This window comes from Diceros bicornis, chromosome 14 (genome assembly GCF_020826845.1).
Source record: "Diceros bicornis minor isolate mBicDic1 chromosome 14, mDicBic1.mat.cur, whole genome shotgun sequence".
NCBI lineage: Eukaryota > Metazoa > Chordata > Mammalia > Perissodactyla > Rhinocerotidae > Diceros > Diceros bicornis.
This window is the reverse complement of record NC_080753.1, coordinates 42750373-42771977: the sequence shown is the minus strand read 5'-3', so window position 1 is coordinate 42771977 and position 21605 is coordinate 42750373. Positions and strand designations below refer to the sequence as shown.

At 37.0% G+C, this 21605-nt stretch overlaps 1 protein-coding gene across 4 annotated transcripts in view; it reads left to right on the top strand.

The window, feature by feature from the left end:
- CARMIL1 (capping protein regulator and myosin 1 linker 1) overlaps nucleotides 1–21605 on the top strand; it is a 318049-nt gene that overhangs the window by 237606 nt on the left and 58838 nt on the right. For all 4 annotated transcript variants that reach the window (XM_058555125.1, XM_058555128.1, XM_058555127.1 and 1 more), the window contains 4 exons: nucleotides 542–673; nucleotides 12119–12294; nucleotides 15645–15732; nucleotides 18047–18193. In XM_058555125.1, coding sequence (XP_058411108.1) covers nucleotides 542–673; nucleotides 12119–12294; nucleotides 15645–15732; nucleotides 18047–18193 — 543 coding nt within the window. The remainder of the gene's footprint in view (nucleotides 1–541; nucleotides 674–12118; nucleotides 12295–15644; nucleotides 15733–18046; nucleotides 18194–21605) is intronic.

Genomic DNA, 21605 nt, shown 5'->3' with positions numbered 1-21605 from the left:
GGCAGAGGGCCAATGTGATTTACAAAGGATGTCATCAGTTCCTCAATAACTGAGAGGTAGTTGCAGTTTAAATGAGTAATAACTCATTTAAAATTATTCTGCTTCCAAGCTAATGGCATGAAACTCCCCTGTCACCTCTAAAAGGAAACTTCTCTCAAATTAGAATTTGATCCCCAAAGTATGACTTAGTAGAGAAAGAACTAGCTGGGAGTCAGAAAGCCTGGGATATCTGGTCCCGGCTCTGCTGTAAGAATCGCACGATCATTGACTGTTATGAGTGGGCGGAACCTGGTGGGTTAGTCAGATACTCTCATGGCCCAGTTGAGAGCATGAAGGCACAAAGGGGTAATGTACTGTTCCCATGGTTTCAAAGCTGGACCTCAGTTTATTAATCTGTATAAAGGGCCTTTGATCGAGAATAGATTATCCCTAATAATATTTCTCCCCCCTTTTTACTAATTCTGCAGTGACTTTTGGTGCTTATTTCAATATTTATTTATTTAATTAATTATGGAGAGGTTACTTTTATTTTTTCTTACAGTTGTTACCAAATTTATACCATGTTGGTGGTGCATCTTGGGCAGGAGCCAGTGGCTTGTTATCCAGTCCAATTCAGGAGACCCTGGAATCGATGGCTGGAGAAGTTACAAGAGTTGTAGATGAGCAGCTAAAGGTTTGTGGTTTCTGTTATTTTGGAAAATGAAATTGTTATGATTTAATTGTGTATGATAGCATTTCATACCATAGCTACTTATATTTTATAGATTTGTGTGTATACATGTGTGTGCATGCCATACCTACACACATGCACGTGTAGTAAAAATTGAATGCTGTGTCTTTTCCAGCTTCATTTATAAGTTTTGGAATAACTTCTTACATAATGAGATCAAGTAAAACCTTTCAAATTCAATTTCATTTTTGATGGTAAATCTCTAAATGTACTTCACATATGATAGGTTGCCACTGATAAGGGAATGATTGATTTCTACTTAAGGAAAATTGTCTTGTTATTTCATTTGATTTAGAGAATGGGAAAGATGACAAGAGCTATGATTACAGTGCCTAGATGCTGCTTATATGGAGAATCTGCCACTAGGTAAATAGATCACAGTCCTTGGAAGGAGCTGGTTGAAAGACTAGGAAAGGGATTAGAATGAAGTTACAAGGCACCAAAAGTAGCAGAGACTTGTCTCTAGGCTCAGTGGCTGAAAAAAGTCTGTGAAATTTAAGGGAGTAGAGTAACCTAAGACTGGCTTTTTCTTTAGGTAACTTCAAAAAACAGCTACACCAGAGAAATTTCAGCAACTTGTCATCATTTTCAATCTGCCTCTTCAAGGATGCTTTAAAAAACCTTGTCTAAATTTCCATAATTATTTGGTCTGTTTTCTTCTGAGGCTGCAAATGCTGCAGCTCATAGGGATTTGATATGCAACTCAGTAATAACTTTGCAACATGCTAATTACTCTGTTTGGAAATTAAATTAATGAGGGAGAAAATGTTGTGGATTATTTAGGAGTCTAGGTCCATGTCTTCCTGTGCATATAATATAGAGAGACTCTTGTGTGTCATTTTTATTTTATTTAACCGTGGTTATTTTGAATCCATTCTGAGTGAAGATAAAGGGGTAGAAAAAGGACTAGTTGGTTGGTGCAGAGTTCTGCCAGATCATTTGTTACCTAATAGCACTTGTTTTATCCTCTATGAAGGATAAAATAGATAAGAAGGATACTTTCTTACACATTTAAGACAAAGTCATCTTTGTTGCTTATTTCTGATTGTAAAATGAAACTTACTCTCTGTGAAACAGTTAGACAATACTAACAGGTATAGAAAAATGAAAGTAGAAATCACTTGAAATCCTAGAGATGATGTCATTCTTAATTAATATTTTAGTGAATTTCCAAAAATTCTGTGTCTGAACACACAATTTTACATATGTGTGATCATACCATACATTCTTATTATTAACCTTTTTATATTTGGTACAGTATCATGAATACAATTCTAGATCAGTGAATAATCATTATCATTTTTAATGGCTACATAGTATTTCATTGTATAGATATTCCAGTGAATTGGGAAACTTCAGTCCTCCTATGTATCTCTCCTTGACTTTCATTCATATGGAACACTTCACATCTGACGCTTCTGGTCACCAGGTGTGTGGGGGTTCCCCCCTCTTCCCCAAGCAATTCTCTGTGACACCAGCTGGGTGTACTACAATTTAACACAATTCTGACGCTATTTACCTGGAGATAGTGTTAGATCCTACGGGTTAAGAGCTCAGTCCTACAAGGCTGCCCCCACCCCTCTTCAGATGCCAATTGCAAATCCAGTTTGTCACCTGTGCTTTTGACCAATCAGCTGTAAATCTGAGTTTCCCATGACCCCCTCCTCAGGTTCTATTAATTTGCTAGAGAAGCTCACAGAACTCAGGGAAACACTTACTTACGTTGAGCAGTTTATTAAAGGATACGTTAAAGGATATAGATGAAGAAATACATAGGGCAAGGTATGTGGGAAGGGGCTCAGAGCTTCTATGTGCTCTCCAGATGCACCATTCCTCCAGCACTTCCACATGTTCACCCACCTAGAAGCTCTCTGAACCCTGTACTTTTGGGATTTTTATGGAGTCTTCATCATGAAGGCATGATCTGTTATTAACTCTATTTTCTCCCTTCTCCCTTTGTGGGGAGTGTCGCCTCATTAGAACAAAAGACACTCCTATCACCCAGGAAGTTAGAGGGGTTCCATGAGCCCTGTGTCAGGAACTGGGGTCAAAGACCAAATATTAGAACAAGAGATGCTCCCAGTGCTCTTATCACTTAGGAATTTACAAGGGTTCGGGAGTTCTGTGCCAGGAACCAGGGGCAGAGACCAATATATATATATTCTGTTATCTCACAGCCAGCATAATTTATTTTCTAATTTCTGATTAATTCTGTTAGAATAATTGACCCTTTCCTAGGTCAAATAGTACATACATTTTATACTTTCATATTGTATTCACAAACCGCTCTCCAGTAGTGTAAGGAATTGCTCATTTTGCCTCATCCTCTCCAATACTAAGTCTATCAACCTTTTAATATTTGTCAGTGTAATGGGTTAAAAAAATCTCATTGTGTCTTTTGGATTTCTTCAATAATCAGTAATGCATCAAGTAATTTTATTATCCGTTTGTATTTCTTCTTTTGTAAATTATGTATTTGTCTCTACTGCCTAATTCTTTTCTTGAAAATATTTGTAAGAACTCCTTCCATACCAGGCATTGGCCGGCATTTAAATCAGCATGAAACATTGCAACAGGAACTTGCCTGTCAAATGGCTTCTTACTGTCACTTGTTGTAACTGATCTGAACCATAAGTGATCCCTGGTACCTTTGATGGCCATTTCCTTCTCAGTGTACCACAGAGCTGGAATAGGCTCTTGCTAGTCATTCTTAGGAGGGAGTGGAAGGCAAAGGTCTGAGGTAAAAGGCATTGGCATTTTTAAAAGCCGGAAATAATATAAATATATTTAGCACCAAAAATGTTTTTCTGTAAATAGACATTCTCCGCATTTTTTTGATGCTGACCTTTCTGACCCCTTGTCAATAGCACCAGTGTTCTCCATTCATCACAGCTTTCTTATTTGTAAGTGTCATAACGTGCTTTTCTCTCATTCTCACTGTCTGAGGTCCCAGGCTCCCAAATGGCCTGTGTTTTCTATTCCCCACTCAGTTTTTGTTACTCTCAATCCTTCTGAGTTTCAAGTTTCTTTCTCTTTGGGGACGTCTGACATGAATCGTAACAGCTCCTCCATCACAACTTCTTAATTAAACGTTACTTGTTAATTTCCTTTTAACTGGGTACACATTTAGCTTTCGAGCCTGTCAACAGACTGTAGGCAGTTTACTTTCTTTCTGTTTCCTTCCAGTTTACCTGACAAGTGGACATCATTTTACTGCTTAAAAAATATTTCCCATTTGTCTATTTATATAGCCTTCCAATGCCTTGATTTTCTTAAAATTATGTAGGAAAAATGTATTTCTACGACAATTAATGTTCGGTTTCTTATTAAACTACTGTGGTTCTTATTCATTTTACTACTAGTATGAAATTTTCCTGGTGAAAAAGAGTCCTTTCTTGGGGCTGGCCCGGTGGTGCAGCGGTTAAGTGTGCACGCTCTGCTTCGGCAGCCCGGAGTTCACAGGTTCGGATCCCGGGCACAGACTAAAGCACTGCTTGTCAAGCCATGCTGTGGCGGCGTCCCATATAAAGTGGAGGAAGATGGGCACAGATGTTAGCCCAGGGCCAGTCTTCCTCAGCAAAAAAGAAGAGGACTGGCATTGGATGTTAGCTCAGGGCTGATCTTCCTCACCAAAAAAAAAAAAAGGGTCCTTTCTCTGTTTCCCAAATTCTCTAAAATTAACATGTTCTACTAGCAAAGCTGAAGTCACTAGATTATTTTGTAAAAATAGATTTTTGTGATAGTGAATGAAAAGAAAATGGGACTAGCGGGCCTGGATTTGTGTCCTGGGTTTGCTACTAGTTAACTGTTTACTGTAAGCAAACAGTATTGAGGTGTAGCCTCAATACCGTATCCTCAGCTTTTTAGGATTGAGCTTCCCTGTGCAAGATTATCTTGGTCCCAAGATAATCAGGAGGATCCCTTCCAGCTTTAATATTCAGTCATCCTGTATCATGGTCAGAGACAGATATTTTGAATATTGGATGAGAATAAGTTCAAATAGCTCTTTGAGTCATCTTTCAAAAATATTATTTCAGAAGAGCAAAGAAGTTGGCCAAATGAGCAACCCTTCTTAGCAAACTTCCTGGAGGAAAAGAAAGCAATAAGTTTGGAGAAATTTCTTCTTTGAAAAGAAGTGATATTTTCTCTTGACTGGCCTGTTTTAAGTATTTTTGAATGACAGCTCTCCTTCTGCTTTCCCTTTTCTGATCCTAATATTTATTCCTGGAGTAATAATAGATGAATAAGTGGGATTTGAATGTTTTAACATAAGGAAACTTGCATTTTTCCATTCTGGACTTAAATTTTAGAGTACTTGTTTTGGCTTTGGAAATTCTTGATTTCACTCAGGGCTTAAACTATGAAATACTTCACTGGTAAATTTTCAGATTTACTTAGGAAATGAGGCCTGAGGGGTGTAGGTGGCATTTTGGCAAGGATTAACTCAGTTTGGCTAGAAGAATTCCTGGGTTTTCTTATTTTCCTACACTTTGTATTGTCCAAAGCAAAAGAAAGATTGATTTCAGAACACTTCAGAATGGAAGTTGTATTTGCTTGTAATGAGTTATAGCAAGTCATTGACTCACTGCAAGAATATGTGAGTGTAGCTGCCATGTTAAGGGTATTAATCCAATTTATTTTATAAATACTGTACAGGTTTTCTAAGAACCATTAGTTATTTTTACAGTTAAGAAATACAGATCCTCGTAACTATCATTAGGGAGATATATGAAAAAATGAAATCTGATTATCATATTTCAAATACATGGCCTGCTCAATTCAGGTTGTCTGAGGTAGCATAGCATAGACTAAGAAAATGGAGAATATGTAAAAGAAGTTAAGAAACCTGGATAGAGTGAGAAAGTTTAACATAACCCTAATTTAGATTTCCGGAAGGAAAGAAAAGAGAGAATAAAAGAAGGCAACAGTTGAAGAGATGATGGCTGAGAATTTCAGGGATTGATTAAAGACCGGAATCTTCTGATTCAAGAAGTACAGTGAAACCCAGGCAGGATAGATAAAAGCAAATCTATGTCTAGAATCGTCGTAATGAAAAGTAAAGAACACTGAAGACGAAGAGAAGATCTTAAGGGGAGCCAGAGGAAGGAACAAGCCATGTCACTTAAAAAAGACCAATGTTAAGACTGATAAGCAGCTCATATCTCAACACTTAGTGGAAGCCAAAAGACAATGAAATAATATCTCACACTTCTGAGAGAAAATACAGTGTAAACCAAGAATTAGACACCCAATAAACCTAATTTTTAAAAATGAGAATAAAATGAAAACATTTTCATCCAAGCAAAAACTGAGATAGTTTACTGTCACTAGACTACACTAAATGAACCTCTAAAGGATATACTTTGGGACAAAGAAAAAAATTATCAAAGGAAGAGGATGTAAGCTGTGAGAAAGAATAATGAGCAGGGAAAATGCCAAATGTGGGTAAAGAGAAACCTTGAGTATATAAAACAACAACAATAATGCCTAGTTTGTCCTCTGAAATTAAAAATAAATGCAAGTAAAATACTAGAAGCGAGCATTTAAGTCAGTAAGGAGTGAGTAAAAGCAGTCTAATGTCCTGGTTTTATTCTGGAAAAGACTTAAGAGATCAGCGTTAGACTTGTATTGTCCATTGTATTGTCCATTGTGTCCATTAGCCACATGTAGTAATTTAAATTTAAATTCATTAAAATTAAATTTAAAATTCAGTTTCTCCATTGCACTAGTAGCTAGATTTGAAGTGCTCAGTAGCCACATGTGGCTAGTGGCTCCCTTATTGGACAGCACTGATAGTTGCATCATCTCAGAAAGTTCTATTAGACGGTGCTGCTTTAGACATGAAGTAAAGCATGCATGTTAAAATTTCTAGCGTAATCACCAAAACAGAGATGTTAAACCAGGGTTCGTACTGCATTCCTAGAGGGGCATTAGGAAGTGTTTGGGATTATTTGGGGTTATCATAGCAGCTGGTGTGGGCAGGTGACAATGATCCTAAACATCCTGCAATACAAGGTTTAGTTCTACACCAGAAGGACTGCTCTCACCCAAAATCTAGTTATGTAGTAGAAAAGGCATCACTAGAGATAAAATAGGTCATTGAATGATCCAACTTAGCAGAAATACGTAATTTCAAATGTATATGCATCTAATCATATGGCTTCATGTATATAAGAATAAGGAGACAAAATTACAAAGAGAAATTGACAAATTCACCATTATGGTAGAGGTCTTTTTAAATGACTGTCAGTAATTGATAAATCAAGTAAATTAAAAAAGTAATGATAAAGAATATTGAAAACAGAATTCTCAATTGTGGTCTGGTGGACCTGTATGATCAGCCTACCAAGAATAAGAGAATATCAGTTCTTTTCAAGGGTACATGGAATATTTATGAAAAATGCCCATGAGGTCATAAAGAACATCTCAACAATTTACAAAGACTATATTCTCTGGTCCCATTTCAAAAAAATTAGAAATTAATAACAAAAGAAAACTTAAAAAAAACCCCACTTGTTTATAAATTTACAAATTACTTTCAACTCAAGCGTCAAAGGGGAGGGCATAATTTAAATAAGAGGATATTTAGAATTAATAATGTAAATCGTAATATCAGAACCTGTGAGATGCAGCTAAACTAGTACTTAGAGTGAAGTGCATGGTCTTAAATGCCAATGTCAGAATTGAGGAAAGGCTGAAAACTAGTGAGCTAAACCATATGGTAATTAAGAAAGTTAGGAGGGAAGGGTGTTAATTGCTAAAACTTGCTTTCAAATGATTCAGAGAGGGGGAGAAGCAAATATTGCTAATTATTAGCAATTGGCAAATTTTTAGGATAAGGGTGTGGGTATTTATTATCCCATTCTTTCAACTTTTCTGTAGGTGTGAATTTTTTTGAAATAAATTGGGAGGAAAAAAGAACAAAACATTTCCTTTGAAATCAGGATCAAGGCAAAGATGTCCATTATCACCACTTCTATTTAGTATCCGATTGAAGATCTTAGCCAGTGCAATATGACAAGCAGAAGAAATGAAAAGTATAAAGATTAAAAAGAAAGAAAAGGGGCTGGCCCCGTGGCCTAGTGGTTAAGTTTGGTGCGCTCTGCTCCGGCAGCCCAGATTCGGTTCCTGGGCACAGACCTACACCACTTGTCGGCAGCCATGCTGTGGCAGCGACCCATGTACAAAATAGAAGATTGGCACAGATGTTAGCTCAGGGCGAATCTTCCTCAAGCAAAAAGTGGAAGATTGGCAACAGATGTTAGCTCAGGGCCAATCTTCCTCAGCAAAAAAAAGAAAGAAAGAAAGAAAAATTATCATGATTTGCATGATTTTATGGTTTTATGATGGTCTACATAGAAAATTCAAAAGAAAATGCAGGCAAATTAAGATTACTGTGATAAGGTCGCTGAAGATAGACCAATATGTAAAAATCTATTGTATTTCTATGTATTAACAACAATTAGTTAGAAAATGTCATTAAAAATAGTCACTATTTAAAATAGCAAGAGAAAAATCTAAAGTACATAGGAATACATCAGAGATGTATAACACCTCAGTGGAGAGGAATTATACAACTTGATTGAAAGACTTTAAAGAAAATCTAAAACAGAGAAAATATGTGCCATGTCTATGTATAGGAAGAGTCAGTATCACAGGATGTCAGTTTTTCCCAAACTCATCTGTTATGGGATACAATTCTAATAAAAATTCCAACAAGTTTTTAACAGAACTTGACAAAGCTAATTCTAAATATATAGAAAAGCAGTGCTCAAGAATAGCCCAGACACTTAGGAAGAAGAACAAGAAGGTTGATAGTCTTGTCCTACCACATATTAAGACTTACCATAATTAGGACAGTATGCAGAGGTAGACAAACCCGTGCAACAGAAGGAGAGATCCCAGAAATAGACGCATACACGTATGCAAACTCGAGTAATAACAAAGGTAGCATTGAAGATCAGGAGAGAAAGGATAGATTATTCAGTACCCACCTCCAGGGAATGCCTGGGCTTGTAATACTCTTTATATGTTTCTTAGAGATTGTTCCAAGAAATGTGCTGGCCCTGGGAATACAGGGAAGGACTTCACAATTGCCATCAGGTACAAGTTGTGTATCTGGAGTCTGGTGCCTCTAGCTCTCCATGAACTTCTAAAATTATATGCAAAATTTCATACTAATTTTTCTGGATGAGTGTTCATCAGATTCTCAAAGGGGTTCTTTGGCCCCAAAATGGTTAAAAGATACGGTATTCTTGACCGTTTTATGAGACCTTTGATTACTGAGCTCCCCACTGGATGCTATGGGGTCATCAAGAATGTCATCAAGTACAGCTAGGGGTGCAAAGGGTATAAGGGGAACAAGAGCAAGAAAGTCTCCCCAAAGAGGTGGTCTTGAGCTGAGCTGAGGATGGAGGAGTACAGGTGATTTATTCTGGCTCCAGAGGGAAAAATGAGGATTCTAGCCTAAGAAAACAATGTGTACAAAGCATGGAGACAGAGCCTGGATCATGTGGGGAACTCCAACTATAACTGGATATGAATATTTCTAAGGAGAATATAGAGATATGACAAGAAATGAAGCTAGAAAGGTAAGCAGTTACCAGATATTTCAGAGATTTCTATTCTGTGCCTATGAATAATATTTTGCACACATTTCCACTTTGGAGGAAACATCTCGGAGTAAATTTAACATGTTTTAGAGATAAATATGGTAGAAGGGGTTGAGGTTGGTGGCGTCTGGGGAGACTTGCCAATTTCTGACCTAGTTTGGTGCCTTACCTTACAATAGAAACTTTGCAACAATGGTTAATTTTGCTGTTGTAGTTATTGTTTGGGTGGCAGTAAGAGGAGGATGAAACATGTTGCAGTTGACCTTTTCATGGCAGAATATCCAGGTGGAAATGCTTAGTAGACTGTATTATATGTGTATTGTATGTATTATGTAGGTGGCTGTAGATAAATATTTGGTTTGCGAATCATCGGAATATAAGCAGTAATTTGAAGCCATGCAAAGGATGGATGTTGAAAAATATGGTTTGGTGTGCAGAAGGCCATGGAAGGAGATGCTGTTTAAGGACCTGAGCTGGGGCTGGACACAAAGAAGTGGTCAGGAGCTCCATTACAAATTTATCCTGTCATCCTTTCCCCCTTCTCCCTGCCCTGTCACCAGAAAGTCCACCATGGCAGCCTTAGGTACCATTGACTCAAGGGAACAGTGGATGAAAATTCCAGGTAATGAGGAAAGAGGAAAAGGATGCTGCTTTGGGAAGGGGCATTGGAAGAGGATGGCCAGAGCAGGAAATGGAAGACCTGAGTCCCCATCTCACTTGTCCTGGTAACCAGCTGAGTGGCCTTGAGCAAGTCACCTGTCTCCGCCAAGCCCCAATTTCCTCATCTATACAATGGGTTTGCTAAAATCTGCCATCCCTTACAGGGTTGTGTTGTGGATCAAAGGAAATCATGGATGAAATTACTTTGTAGAGTAAAAAGTGCTATATTTTGTTATTGGTCAGCATTGGGCTAGAGGTGGTGGTAGGGAACTTCAAAAGATCTGTTGAATTGAATGCCTAGGGCAGACTGAAATTCTTTTCTATAGGGTCAAAGTCATGCAGTCATCCATTTGTAGAGCAGAAAGAGACCTCAGAAATAATTTTATGGGTGAGAATGCAGAGATCTGCAAAGGCTATTCACTTAACACTACTTACTTAACATTCCACAGTGATTTCATGTCAAGGCCTACACTGGAAGCCAGGCCTCCTCTCTTTAGGTCTGCCGTTCATTCCAACTGAATTAGCACTGTCACTCAGGGGGACCTTTCAGAAAGTCAAGGATATATTGATGAACATGACAGAATCCAAACAACATATTGATTGAGGTTGTTCTTATCGGGAGTGCTGGACTGCTACTCGATCTGGAACAGACTGTATTTATTCTGATACCAAAGAGGAAAAGAATTTGTCTTAAACTGACTTATTGGCATTGCTTGCAGCTTTCTTGGAATATTGTACTAAATCAGTGATTAGTCAGAGTTATAATAGGGACAGAGCGCTGTCAAAATATGAGTGGCTTTTGGAAAATTCTTGAGTGGCTGCCTCCCACCTCTCCTCCACTGTTTCCACAAGATCTTTATAAACATCCCGCTGCTCTACTGCTCATCCTCCAGCGTAATGAGCGATTTTACTAGTGGGATTGTGCTTTGTGTATGAATATGTGAGCAGGTAGACCACGGTACTGGTCTTTCCATAATAATGCTACCTTAGTCCTGTTCACACTGGAATAGTAATGGGACGAGCTTGCCTTTCAGAAACTGGGATCTTATCGTTAAGAGTAGAATCTTGAAAAGCAGATTAATAATATTATCTATGAAATACTGAACTTTTATTATATGCTAGACACTATCCTGAACACTTTGCATATGTAATATCATTTAATCTTCATTAATCCTATGAGGTAAGAAATTTTTTATTTGCCATTTTGTAGATGAGGAAAGGAAAATTGAAAGATCAGTAACTTAGCCCAGTGTCACTCAGCTAGGATTTAAATTTAGGTCTGACATGAACGCTGATGCCCTTTCCACGCTTAGCAGCGATATCATCCATCTCAGCAAATCATTGAACTTCCTTTAGCTCACATTCTTCAGCTGTAAAATGGTGATTGCGTGAATAGCTTCTCTACCCATCTTCACAGATATTGGAAGGATAAAATGTGCAGAAACATTTTGCAAACTCTAAAGTGCTATATCTGTGTGTTTTGATTGTTGTTATTAATGTTGTTTACAAAGTGCTTTGTAAATGTTTTTGTCTGTTACTCATGTTGTTTATTTTTAACAATTATAATTTTACCTAACACTAAAGCTTTTCTTTTAAAAGAGTAAAACTGGCATTAGTTTCTGTGGTTTTCTACAACTGGTATTTTGATAAAGCTATTGGATGGTTCACCCTGATTTGGGGTTTCTGTGATTTGCAAAATCGTACAGGAGTTCAAATCTGATATATTTGTAAGGGAGATCTGTAACTTTATTTTCTAGACCAGGGAGAATGATCTGGTGTGGTAAGTTGGTGTATAAAGGCTTGACATATGTCTTTTTAAATCTTATCATGAATGCCTCTGTGTTAAGTACAGCTAGTACACCATAACGCTTCACATGCCAGCGTGAAGCTTGGATGGATCTGCCTAGTGATTTAAAATGATTACCTGAGGTCAGTGATCATCCAGTAGTCACAAGTCACGGCGGGGCATCTCAGAATCCTTGATCGTGTCCTGGGACTCTATTGTGTCCCTGTCCTCCCAGGGCTCGGTGTCGTATATAACCACCTTTCAGTTTTATGGCGGGCGCCTCCGGTGCAGTGTCATCATCTCTCCCCCTCCACTTGTGCTGCATTGCAGGCGTTGCTTGAGTCCATGGTTGATGCTGCCGAGAATCTTTGTCCCAATGTGATGAAAAAAGCCCACATTCGACAAGACTTGATTCATGCCAGCACTGAAAAGATTTCCATTCCACGTACCTTTGTTAAAAATGTCCTGTTGGAGCAGTCTGGAATTGATATCCTTAACAAAATTAGGTAGGTTTATAATGTTAATAAACCTAGGATTTACAGTTTCTGTGAATGCAGTTGAGGACGTTGTGAAGAGTGTTATTGTTGGTTTTATCCATATATAATGTGTTGAGGCATGTCTAAAAGCAGTGACTATATATAAATATATATAGCTGTGCATAAATGCATAGGTTTATATGTTTCCAAAATAAGACGACCACAGATATGCCTGCATTACTGAAGAGCATATTGTTATCTGCTCTTTTTAAATGTTTTATTTTTAACAGGGTGGGGGGGTACATGTTTGTAATCCCTTTTTTCTGCTTCTGAAGCTTATCTTTCACCTTTATAAATTACTAACTTGAAGATTGAGATCAATTCGCTTTCTACCACCATGCTATTATGACCAAATGCATAGCCTGTAATTAGGCAAAGAGGCCCACTATGACCTCACCATATTTTCCTTCTGGGTTCTTTTGGTGGGTCTGTGATGCTATGTACGTGCTCATGGTGCTCTGGAGTGTTTACAAAGATTTCTGCTTGATAAGTTTGAAAAATATGCCAAGATATAAATATTTAGAAGATGTGGTCACCAACGAAATTTCCCAGATTTTTACATAGAGATTCTAGGGTGATTATCAGTATTACATGATAGCTCAGCTAATTCTCATTATGTTTCTTAGTTTGGAATCAGATGACTAGAAACCAAGTTCAGAAACATTTTAAGTTTCCCATTTTAACCATTTCTGAATCTGGATAAGAATATTTAGAAGTAGCAAAAATAACAGCTCTTACTGGTGAGTTGGGAGCTGTGCTTATACATAATGATGTAGCTAAATGACTGCCTGCAAGAAAAATGAAAGTTAAAAACCAGATAAGCCAAAAATTATGTCATCATAATATAGATATCGAAGGCTGACAACCTTAAGGCTAGATTATAGAATTTTGAAAGTTGAGGAATTCTTCAGTAACTGGACAGTCTCAGGTCAAAGATGCAGCTGCCTTGGTGTGTGTGTGGTTTTTTTAAAAATAAAAGATTCTAGCACCTTCTCAGCTGACTTGTAAGAGAATTGAAAGGAATTGAGAAATTTAAAAAAGACTCTCAGAAGGTTTATGAAACCCCATAGATAGTGATTTTATGAGCTCTAGCCCTTACTAAGTATACTTACATATTTCTGTAACCTGTAGTTTCAGAATTTTTATTGAAGCCCCCTAAGTATTAAGGAGAAAAAAATGTATTGACTACCATTCTTTCGTAATACGTAATGGATTGAACCACCAGTAGATAATACTCTGATGCCTTTACTGGAGTACCAAATTCTGTCAAATATGGTCATTTCCCCTGAAAATGGGCAAACTCTGAAAGATGAACAGCAGTATAGAACTCCTCACATCAGTAAATCAATTATATGTCTATTAACTCCTTGGCTTTTTATAATTTATTATACTGAGCACTGATATAATGAAAATATGCACACCCACATGAGGATGGATGTATGCATTCATATGCATGTGTGCACAGGCAGGTTAAGTTGAATCATTTCCTCTAAAAATTTTGCAAACTGAAAGTTCAATCAGTCAGGAAGTATAGCATCCAATAGCAAAATGATAGAACAATTCTGAGTCATTAAAAATATTGCATTTTTAAGAATCTTTTTTGGTGTTACAATTTGAAATAGATAAACCACCCCTCCCTAGCTCAGAGAGAGAAAAAACAGAGAACTAGACTACTGACTCGATAGTTTTATGAGGAAGTAAAAGTCCCAAACATGCCTAAGAAGAATTAGAGGAGGGCCGGCCCCGTGGCTTAGCGGTTAAGTGCGCGCACTCTGCTACTGGCGGCCCGGCTTCGGATCCCAGGTGTGCACCGACGCACCGCTTCTCCGGCCATGCTGAGGCCGCATCCCACATACAGCAACTAGAAGGATGTGCACCTATGACATACAACTATCTACTGGGCCTTTGGGGGAAAAAAAAGGAGGAGGATTGGCAATAGATGTTAACTCAGAGCCGGTCTTCCTCAGCAAAAAATAAAAATAAAAAAAGAGGAGGATTAGCATGGATGTTAGCTCAGGGCTGATCTTCCTCACAAAAAAAAAAAAAGAAGAAGAATTAGAGGAAGTACTCATTAAAATTAGATTCCCAGGCTCCTCTGGAGGTTTGGGTAGGACCCAGTAAGCTGCATTTTTAACAAGAGACCTGGTGAATCTTATCAGTGGACACCTCTGGGGAATAATAAAGTATTAGAGAAACCGAATAGCTACAGAGACCTTGTTTCAGAGACAGGAATTAAAGAAACATCTTTTTATCTTTAGCCCAGGAAAATTTTTCACGTAGGCATCAGAGTTAGTGCTTCCATTCTTCTGCCCAGCCATCGGAAGTCTTTCTGGGCAGAGAAATCTCAATGCAAATTACTGCTTTTAGTTAGAAAGGTTTTTCCCTATTGCACAGATATCCTTCCAACTTTATCTTTAGAATAAAATAAGTAATTTTATTTTGATAACTCCTTTCCCTGCTCTAAAAACTTTAAAATTCTTGACTTTGAAAGCAGACTGAACTTATGAGACAGGGGATATGTCTCTTAGCACATTTATCTGTAAATGTATTATGCATTTATGTACCTTTGTGCATATGTGCACTTAGGTAGGGTTATTCAGGCTGAAAACACACATGGAATTTGAGTTCTTGGGAATACCAAATAGCTAAAATGCTAACTAAAACTGAAACCTTAGTGGCTGAGTTGTTTTATTAGTGAAAACTTACAGGCCACTTCTGTTGTCTGGGCACCTTTTTAAGGTGAGGCAAGAAGCACTAAAACTGAACATTTTGGTAGCCTCTGCTCATAAAAGACAGGAGAACAGTGAATTTTTAACTATTCAAAGTAAGATGGGAAGTCAAAGCAGAAGCAGTTCAAATGGTACCATTTGATGGGTAAAAAGTTTTTTTAAAAGGCGGGGGATATGCATATTAAAGTAATAACCAAGGCTTAACGATCAGACTAGACTTTCTTAATTTACTCCAGCCCAAGTTTGTTTCATTTATGTCAATGAATGGATTGTTCCTCACCACATGGTGCATATGGTTCCCATTAAGTTTGTCTTTATCCAGATGTTTTTCATTTCTGCCACTAAATCTTGAGTTTTGAAATTACAGAGGCAGGTTGAAATTGGTAAAGAAAGTCTATTACCTGTGTGTTTATGGCAGTGTTTAGGGCTTATTTTTGGAAATCCTTAGCCCTGCTCACACATTCTTATGTTCTGTTTTCAAAGACAGAAACAGAATCACAGTTGACCTTATCAGCATAGCATCAAGGGTGGGTGATGTTTTTTCCTTTGCATAAATTAAAATGCTACTCTGTCCTTTTGATTTTCACATAGTGAAGTGAAGTTGACAGTGGCCTCCTTCCTGTCTGATCGAATTGTGGATGAAATTCTGGATGCACTTTCACACTGCCATCATAAGCTGGTGAGTGCTGTGAACATCTGGAGCGGGACATCCTATTTCAGTTGGCTGTGATGCAAGTGACCTCAAGTGTGGGGATCGCACCCCTAGTGTGGGGATGTGGGTTCTTTTCTACATTTTACTCCTTTGCAGCTGTATGGTTTAAGATCCTAGTTTTCCTCCTGCCTTTTCTACATTGCTTCTAGCCAATCTAGAGCATAGAATTTCTCCAGAGGGAGTGGCAGAGGAATGCAGAAGTGATGGTATCCAGAAATCTTGTCCATTTATAATGCAGGTCAAGTCTTGATAGGAAATGATGTTGAGACTGAGATCTAAAATTAAGACTTTTTAGATTATTTAGTTTATCTGTCCTCATTTTGTTTCTCTCTGATATGATTATTTGAGAATGGACTATTCTTGAAAACATGGCAGAAAATGAAATATTTGGAGTCCAAAGAAAGTACAAGAGTAAAATGGACATATTCTAGTGATTGATAGCTGCTGAGTGCCCAGCGAGGCCTCTTGGATATAACCAAGGTGGAAAAAAATAAGTTTTCTTCATCTAGAGACTGGTTCTGCACCAAGGTAGAAGACTTTACTTCCAATATCAGTGCATATGAAAAATGTATCAGAAACTTCGTGTTTATTGAACTTCAGGAAATCCTCTGAGGCTCAGATGAAGGTTTTATTACTGGTTATATCTCGTGTCTCAAAAATATTAGCAGTGTGATGAAGTAGAAATCTCCCAAGCTATAACGTTTTCTCCAGAGAAAAATTTCAGGTTAACTCTGTAGAATGGAGATACTAGTTTTATGGCATTGAATTGTTGAGTGACACTAGAGAACATCAAAATGAAAGGAACAGTAATAGCTTCTTCTCCATGAGGCAGACAACATGAGTATTTTGAAAAATTCATTTCAGAAAAATATATAAGATTCTCCTCTAAAATCTAAAAGATAAGATAGACATCTCCAGCAGTGGTACTCAAAGTATTGCCTTTGGACTGGAGCTGACCCACAAACAGGTGGTTACTAGTTCGTGACAAAGTTAGTTCAGCAACCAAGGGGAAACGTGGAAAAACTTCTAGAGCAATTTGACATGGCCACAATATCCAAACGCATGTTACTTTTCTAATTTTTCATTTTTATTGTATTTTATCAATAGATTCTGGGAAATAGGAAATATAAAAAAAAAAACTGGTTCATCACCACAGAGACTTTAAGAAGCCCTAGTTTCTAGTTCATGGCACAGTAAAGAGCTACATTGTTGTTTAGAGTTCCCAATTCAGACTTTTCTTTTTTAGAATAAGCAGAAACAAAATCAATAAAGCCTCCTTTTTAGAAACAGTTTATAGATAACCCACCCATCCAGGAACTGCCTCAAAATGCCTACTTGATGACACAAATACTGAATATTGTATCAACATGACTGCATGTGAGAACTACACTGAAAGTTTGAATTTTTCACTGTTTTTGCATTTATTCTTCTTTGAAGAATTTAAGTACTCAAAGTACTGACATTTGCTTTTTACAATTGTAAAAGAATTGTGTGAATGCACTTTTGTTTTGAACTTCATTTTAATATTATACTGCTGATTTAGATTGTAAGAAGAGAGCTTAGCTGCTGTGTGAAAGAAATAGTATCTTCAAAGTGAAATTTTGTTTTCAAAGACATTCCGATTATATTAATATTTTTTTCCATCTTAAGTTTAGAAGTGTTCCCAGAGGTTCCATGGAATTGTTAACTGGTTCTCATTGTTTTAAAAGAATTAAATCAAAGTTCCTGGTGATGAATCAGCTCAACACTAGCACTTATTAATTTCAGCCCAATTTATTCCACTTCTTACCATTTAATTTTTTAGGTTTACCTGGAAATTAATAAATCATATAAAATGTGGTATTTATAACAGGAAAACAATGAAAGCAGCAATAATTAAGATTTTATTAGCAATTTCCTTCCTTTCAGCCCTTTAAAAATAATGATGCTTGGAATAATTTTATTTCCCTTCATTAGATACTTTTAAACACTAGATATAGAAAGCGGGAATGTGAAATTATTAATAAAAAGAACACTCCTTATTTTCTTCTAGACTAAGTAGTCTCCTCATTTACTAAAGGAGGTTTTGTAGTTTCTTGTTAAAGCACTCCACCCTCCACAGAAAGAGAATAAAAGAGGTAAGTTACTCCAGTTTGAATGTATTACAAGTTGTCATTTAACCACATGCAGATGTAATCTTTCACTGTGCCATCTTGTGGAAGATATCTTCGGAATTCAGCTAACCTGCTCTTCCCCACGCTCTGTGCTTTAATTTCTCCCTGTGCACACCTTGACTCCCTAGGCTGACCATTTCAGCAGACGTGGCAAGACCCTTCCTCAAGAGTCCTTAGAGGTGGAGCTGGCTGAGGAGAAGCCAGTTAAACGCTCCATCGTCACGGTGGAGGAACTCACAGAGATAGAGCGTTTGGAAGATCTGGATACTTGTATGGTAAGACACATCCTTTGGCGGCACCATTATCCCGTTCACTGGACTCTGCTATTGCTTTTAAAAATCTCACCTTTACAAACCAGACCAAATATAACTTTGCCCCAGAGACAAGACTTTTAGAAGCTTGTTGCCACACAGAGGCTGTTAATGAAGCCAATAAAGCTTAAGCTTTTTGTCTGTAATTTTGTAAAACTTTTCTTAAAGTAGCCCTCCTGCCCCCGCCCCAAAGAAAAATTGTGAGAGTTTCAGTGAACATAAAACCTGGATCTATCCCTGTAGCTATAGTGGAAAAAATTCCTAAATTTATTAGGAGAAATCGATTATTTAACTTTTAAAGGCCATTTGTGACAGGAAAATATCTTTAAATAAATAAGCCATTAAAAAATGTGAGGAAGGACTTTTTCCCAAGTAAAAGATGTAGGATGACTATCTCTTTCTTGGTCTTATAATTTATTTTCTCCGTTGCTTTTTCTTTATACAATTTTGGGGTATAATCTTAAATTTGCATTTCCAGTTTAGTTCATATTCTCTTTAATTCACTTGGCTTGACGTGCTTTAGAAGATGGAATATACACTACAGAGTTTACCTAGCAGTGGGGCTTGATTCCTTACTCATTTTCTGAATTTCACATGGCGCGTCCGTCTGGCCACGTAGCTAGAGTGTTCAGGTTGTTGATACTTTTTTTCTCTGAGGGCAATTTTACTTCAGTTCCTATTTCATTATTTAAAAATTTGTATTATTAGTGTAGTTACTTCTCACTTTACCATAAAAATAGTTGAATGTGCCTCTATATTCAATGTTTCTATCCTCTGTATTCAGAATTTTTATGTTTTACTAAAATATCCATTTTTTTTTTTAGTAATTCCTTATAATCTGAGAGGGTGCTGGTGAGACTAGGTTTGGATTATTTACATGCCCAAATGTTTCGACATCAGCTCATGATTTTAGAAATTCTTAGATGCAGCCATTGTTAAGGAGTCGTATTTGTTTTTAACTTTCAAAACAAGGATCTGATGTGGCCAATATTATTTTTCTAGACCAGAAGAGAATGTAATGCTTATGTATTCCTTATTTATAAACCATTGTTATCTTTTAAAGTCTGTGAATAAAATACAGTCATGCGTCGCTTAACGATGGGGATACATTCTGAGAAATGCATCGTTAGGCGATTTCGTCATTGTGCGAACATCATAGAGTGTCCTTACACAAACCTAGGTGGTATAGCTTACTACACACCTCGGCTACATGGTATAGCCTATTGCTCCTAGGCTACAAACCTGTACAGCATATTACTGTACTGAATACTGTAGGCAATTGTAAGTATTTGTGTAAAACACAATGGTATTTGTGTATCTAAACATAGAAAAGGTACTATACATAAAAATATGGTATAAAAGATAAAAAGTGGTGTACCTGTATAGGGCACTTACCAAGAATGGAGCTTGCAGGACTGGAAGGTGCTCTGCGTGAGTGTCAGTGAGTGAGTGGGGAGTGGACATGAAGGCCAGGACATCACTGTATACTTGATAAACATACAGACTTTATAACCCTGTACACTTTGGCTATACTAAATTTACAAAAAGATATTTTTCTTTCTTCAATGAGTTAACCTTTTTTACTTTATAAACTGTTTAAATTTTTTTTAACTTCTTGACTCTTTTGTAATACAGCTTAAAACACACATTGTACAGCTGTACAAAAATATTTTCTTTCTTTATATCCTTATTCTATAAGCTTTTTCCTATTTTTAAAATTTTTTATTTTTTTTTTTACTTTTTAAACATTTTTGTTAAAAGCTAAGACACAAACACACGTTAGCCTAGGCCTACACAGGGTCAGGATCTTCAGTATCACTGTCTTCCATCTCCACATCTTGTCCCACTGGGAGATCTTCAGGGGCAGTAACACGCATGGAGCTGTCATCTTCTATGATAATAATGCCTTCTTCTGGAATACCTCCTGAAGGACCTGCCTGAATCTCTTCTTGAGGAGGGCTCGCTCTTTTTAGAAATATGTCCATGGTGGTTTGCTTGGTTTGTTTCTTTTTGTCCTCATAGATTTGCTTGTAAGAAGATAATGTACCATGAACATTCCTCTCTATTAATGAAAACCTTTTGGTGTTTGGGTCCATGTTTTCAAACTTTTTAAAGACCTTGTTGTCTGCAAAAGTGTCTGCTAAACTCTTCACTGTGAATTTTCTTGGAGGTTCGTTGTTTTTCTTCTCCTGCAGTTTCCTTTTCTCTTGCTTCTTCTTCAGCTATGCGTTCGTGTTCCAGTTTCAACAGCTCCTCGGTAATCACTTCCTCAGGAACCACCTGTAGGAGCTCCTGAATATCATCCTCATCCACACCCAGGTTAAAGTTGTTTGCCATCTCAACCACAGCCTTGTTGCTTTTGCAACCTCCTCATCCTTGGCAAACCTTTTCAAGTCATGGATGAACCTCTTGAGTGGCTTCTCCCAGATGTGCTAGGCTACAGGAATTTTTCAGATCCATTATAATTTTATGGAACCACTGTTGTCTATGCAGTCTATTGTTGACCAAAACGTCATTATGCAGCATGTGACTATAGTTGAGTACCCTTCAAATAAAACCCTAATATACAAGGAGACTAGCAAAGAAAGCCTAAAATATAATCCTAGATTTCAAGTGACATTCTAATATAACTAAAGATGACAAATAATTTTCTATATAACTAAATAAATCTATACATATATCTGGTCTATGTGGAGGAATTATCAAGTTTCTAAAAACTGTCCAGTATATTGTAAAATGTATGTTTAATAAGTATTTTTAATTTTGTTTGCATTTTGAAGCAGTAGAAGTTGGACACTATGTTGTCATAGGGTAATTACTCCAGAAAGCTCTTAAGCTAACACTAAAAGAAAATAGGTAATAGGAAATAGATTTGAATTAAAAATTTAAAATTAACTCTACATATCAAATTTTCTGCCAGAATTATTTGGTCACGTGTGAGTTGGGAAGAGGTAAAGGAAACATGAGCTAGTAAAATGTATTTTGTTGAGTTTATAAGTTATGTGGCTGGGGATGAGAGAGTGTTGGTTCAGAAAGACTGGCTTAGGTACTGTAAGGATGGTTTTAAATTGTACAAGCTTTGTTATTGTTTGATTGATTGATTTGGTTTTGTTATGGGAAAGAAAGGAAAAGGTTGTTCTCCTTTAAAGTGGGTAGGGTAAGGGTGGAGTAAAAGAATCTTTTTTTTACTTTTTTTTTTATTGATATAATTGACATATAACGTTGTATTAGTTTTAGATTTACGACATAATGACTTGATATTTGTATATATTGTGAAATGATTACCATAGTAAGTTTTGTTACTATCTGTCACCACATATAGTTACAAATTTTTTTCCCTTGTTATAAAACTTTTATGATCTACTCTCTTAGCAAC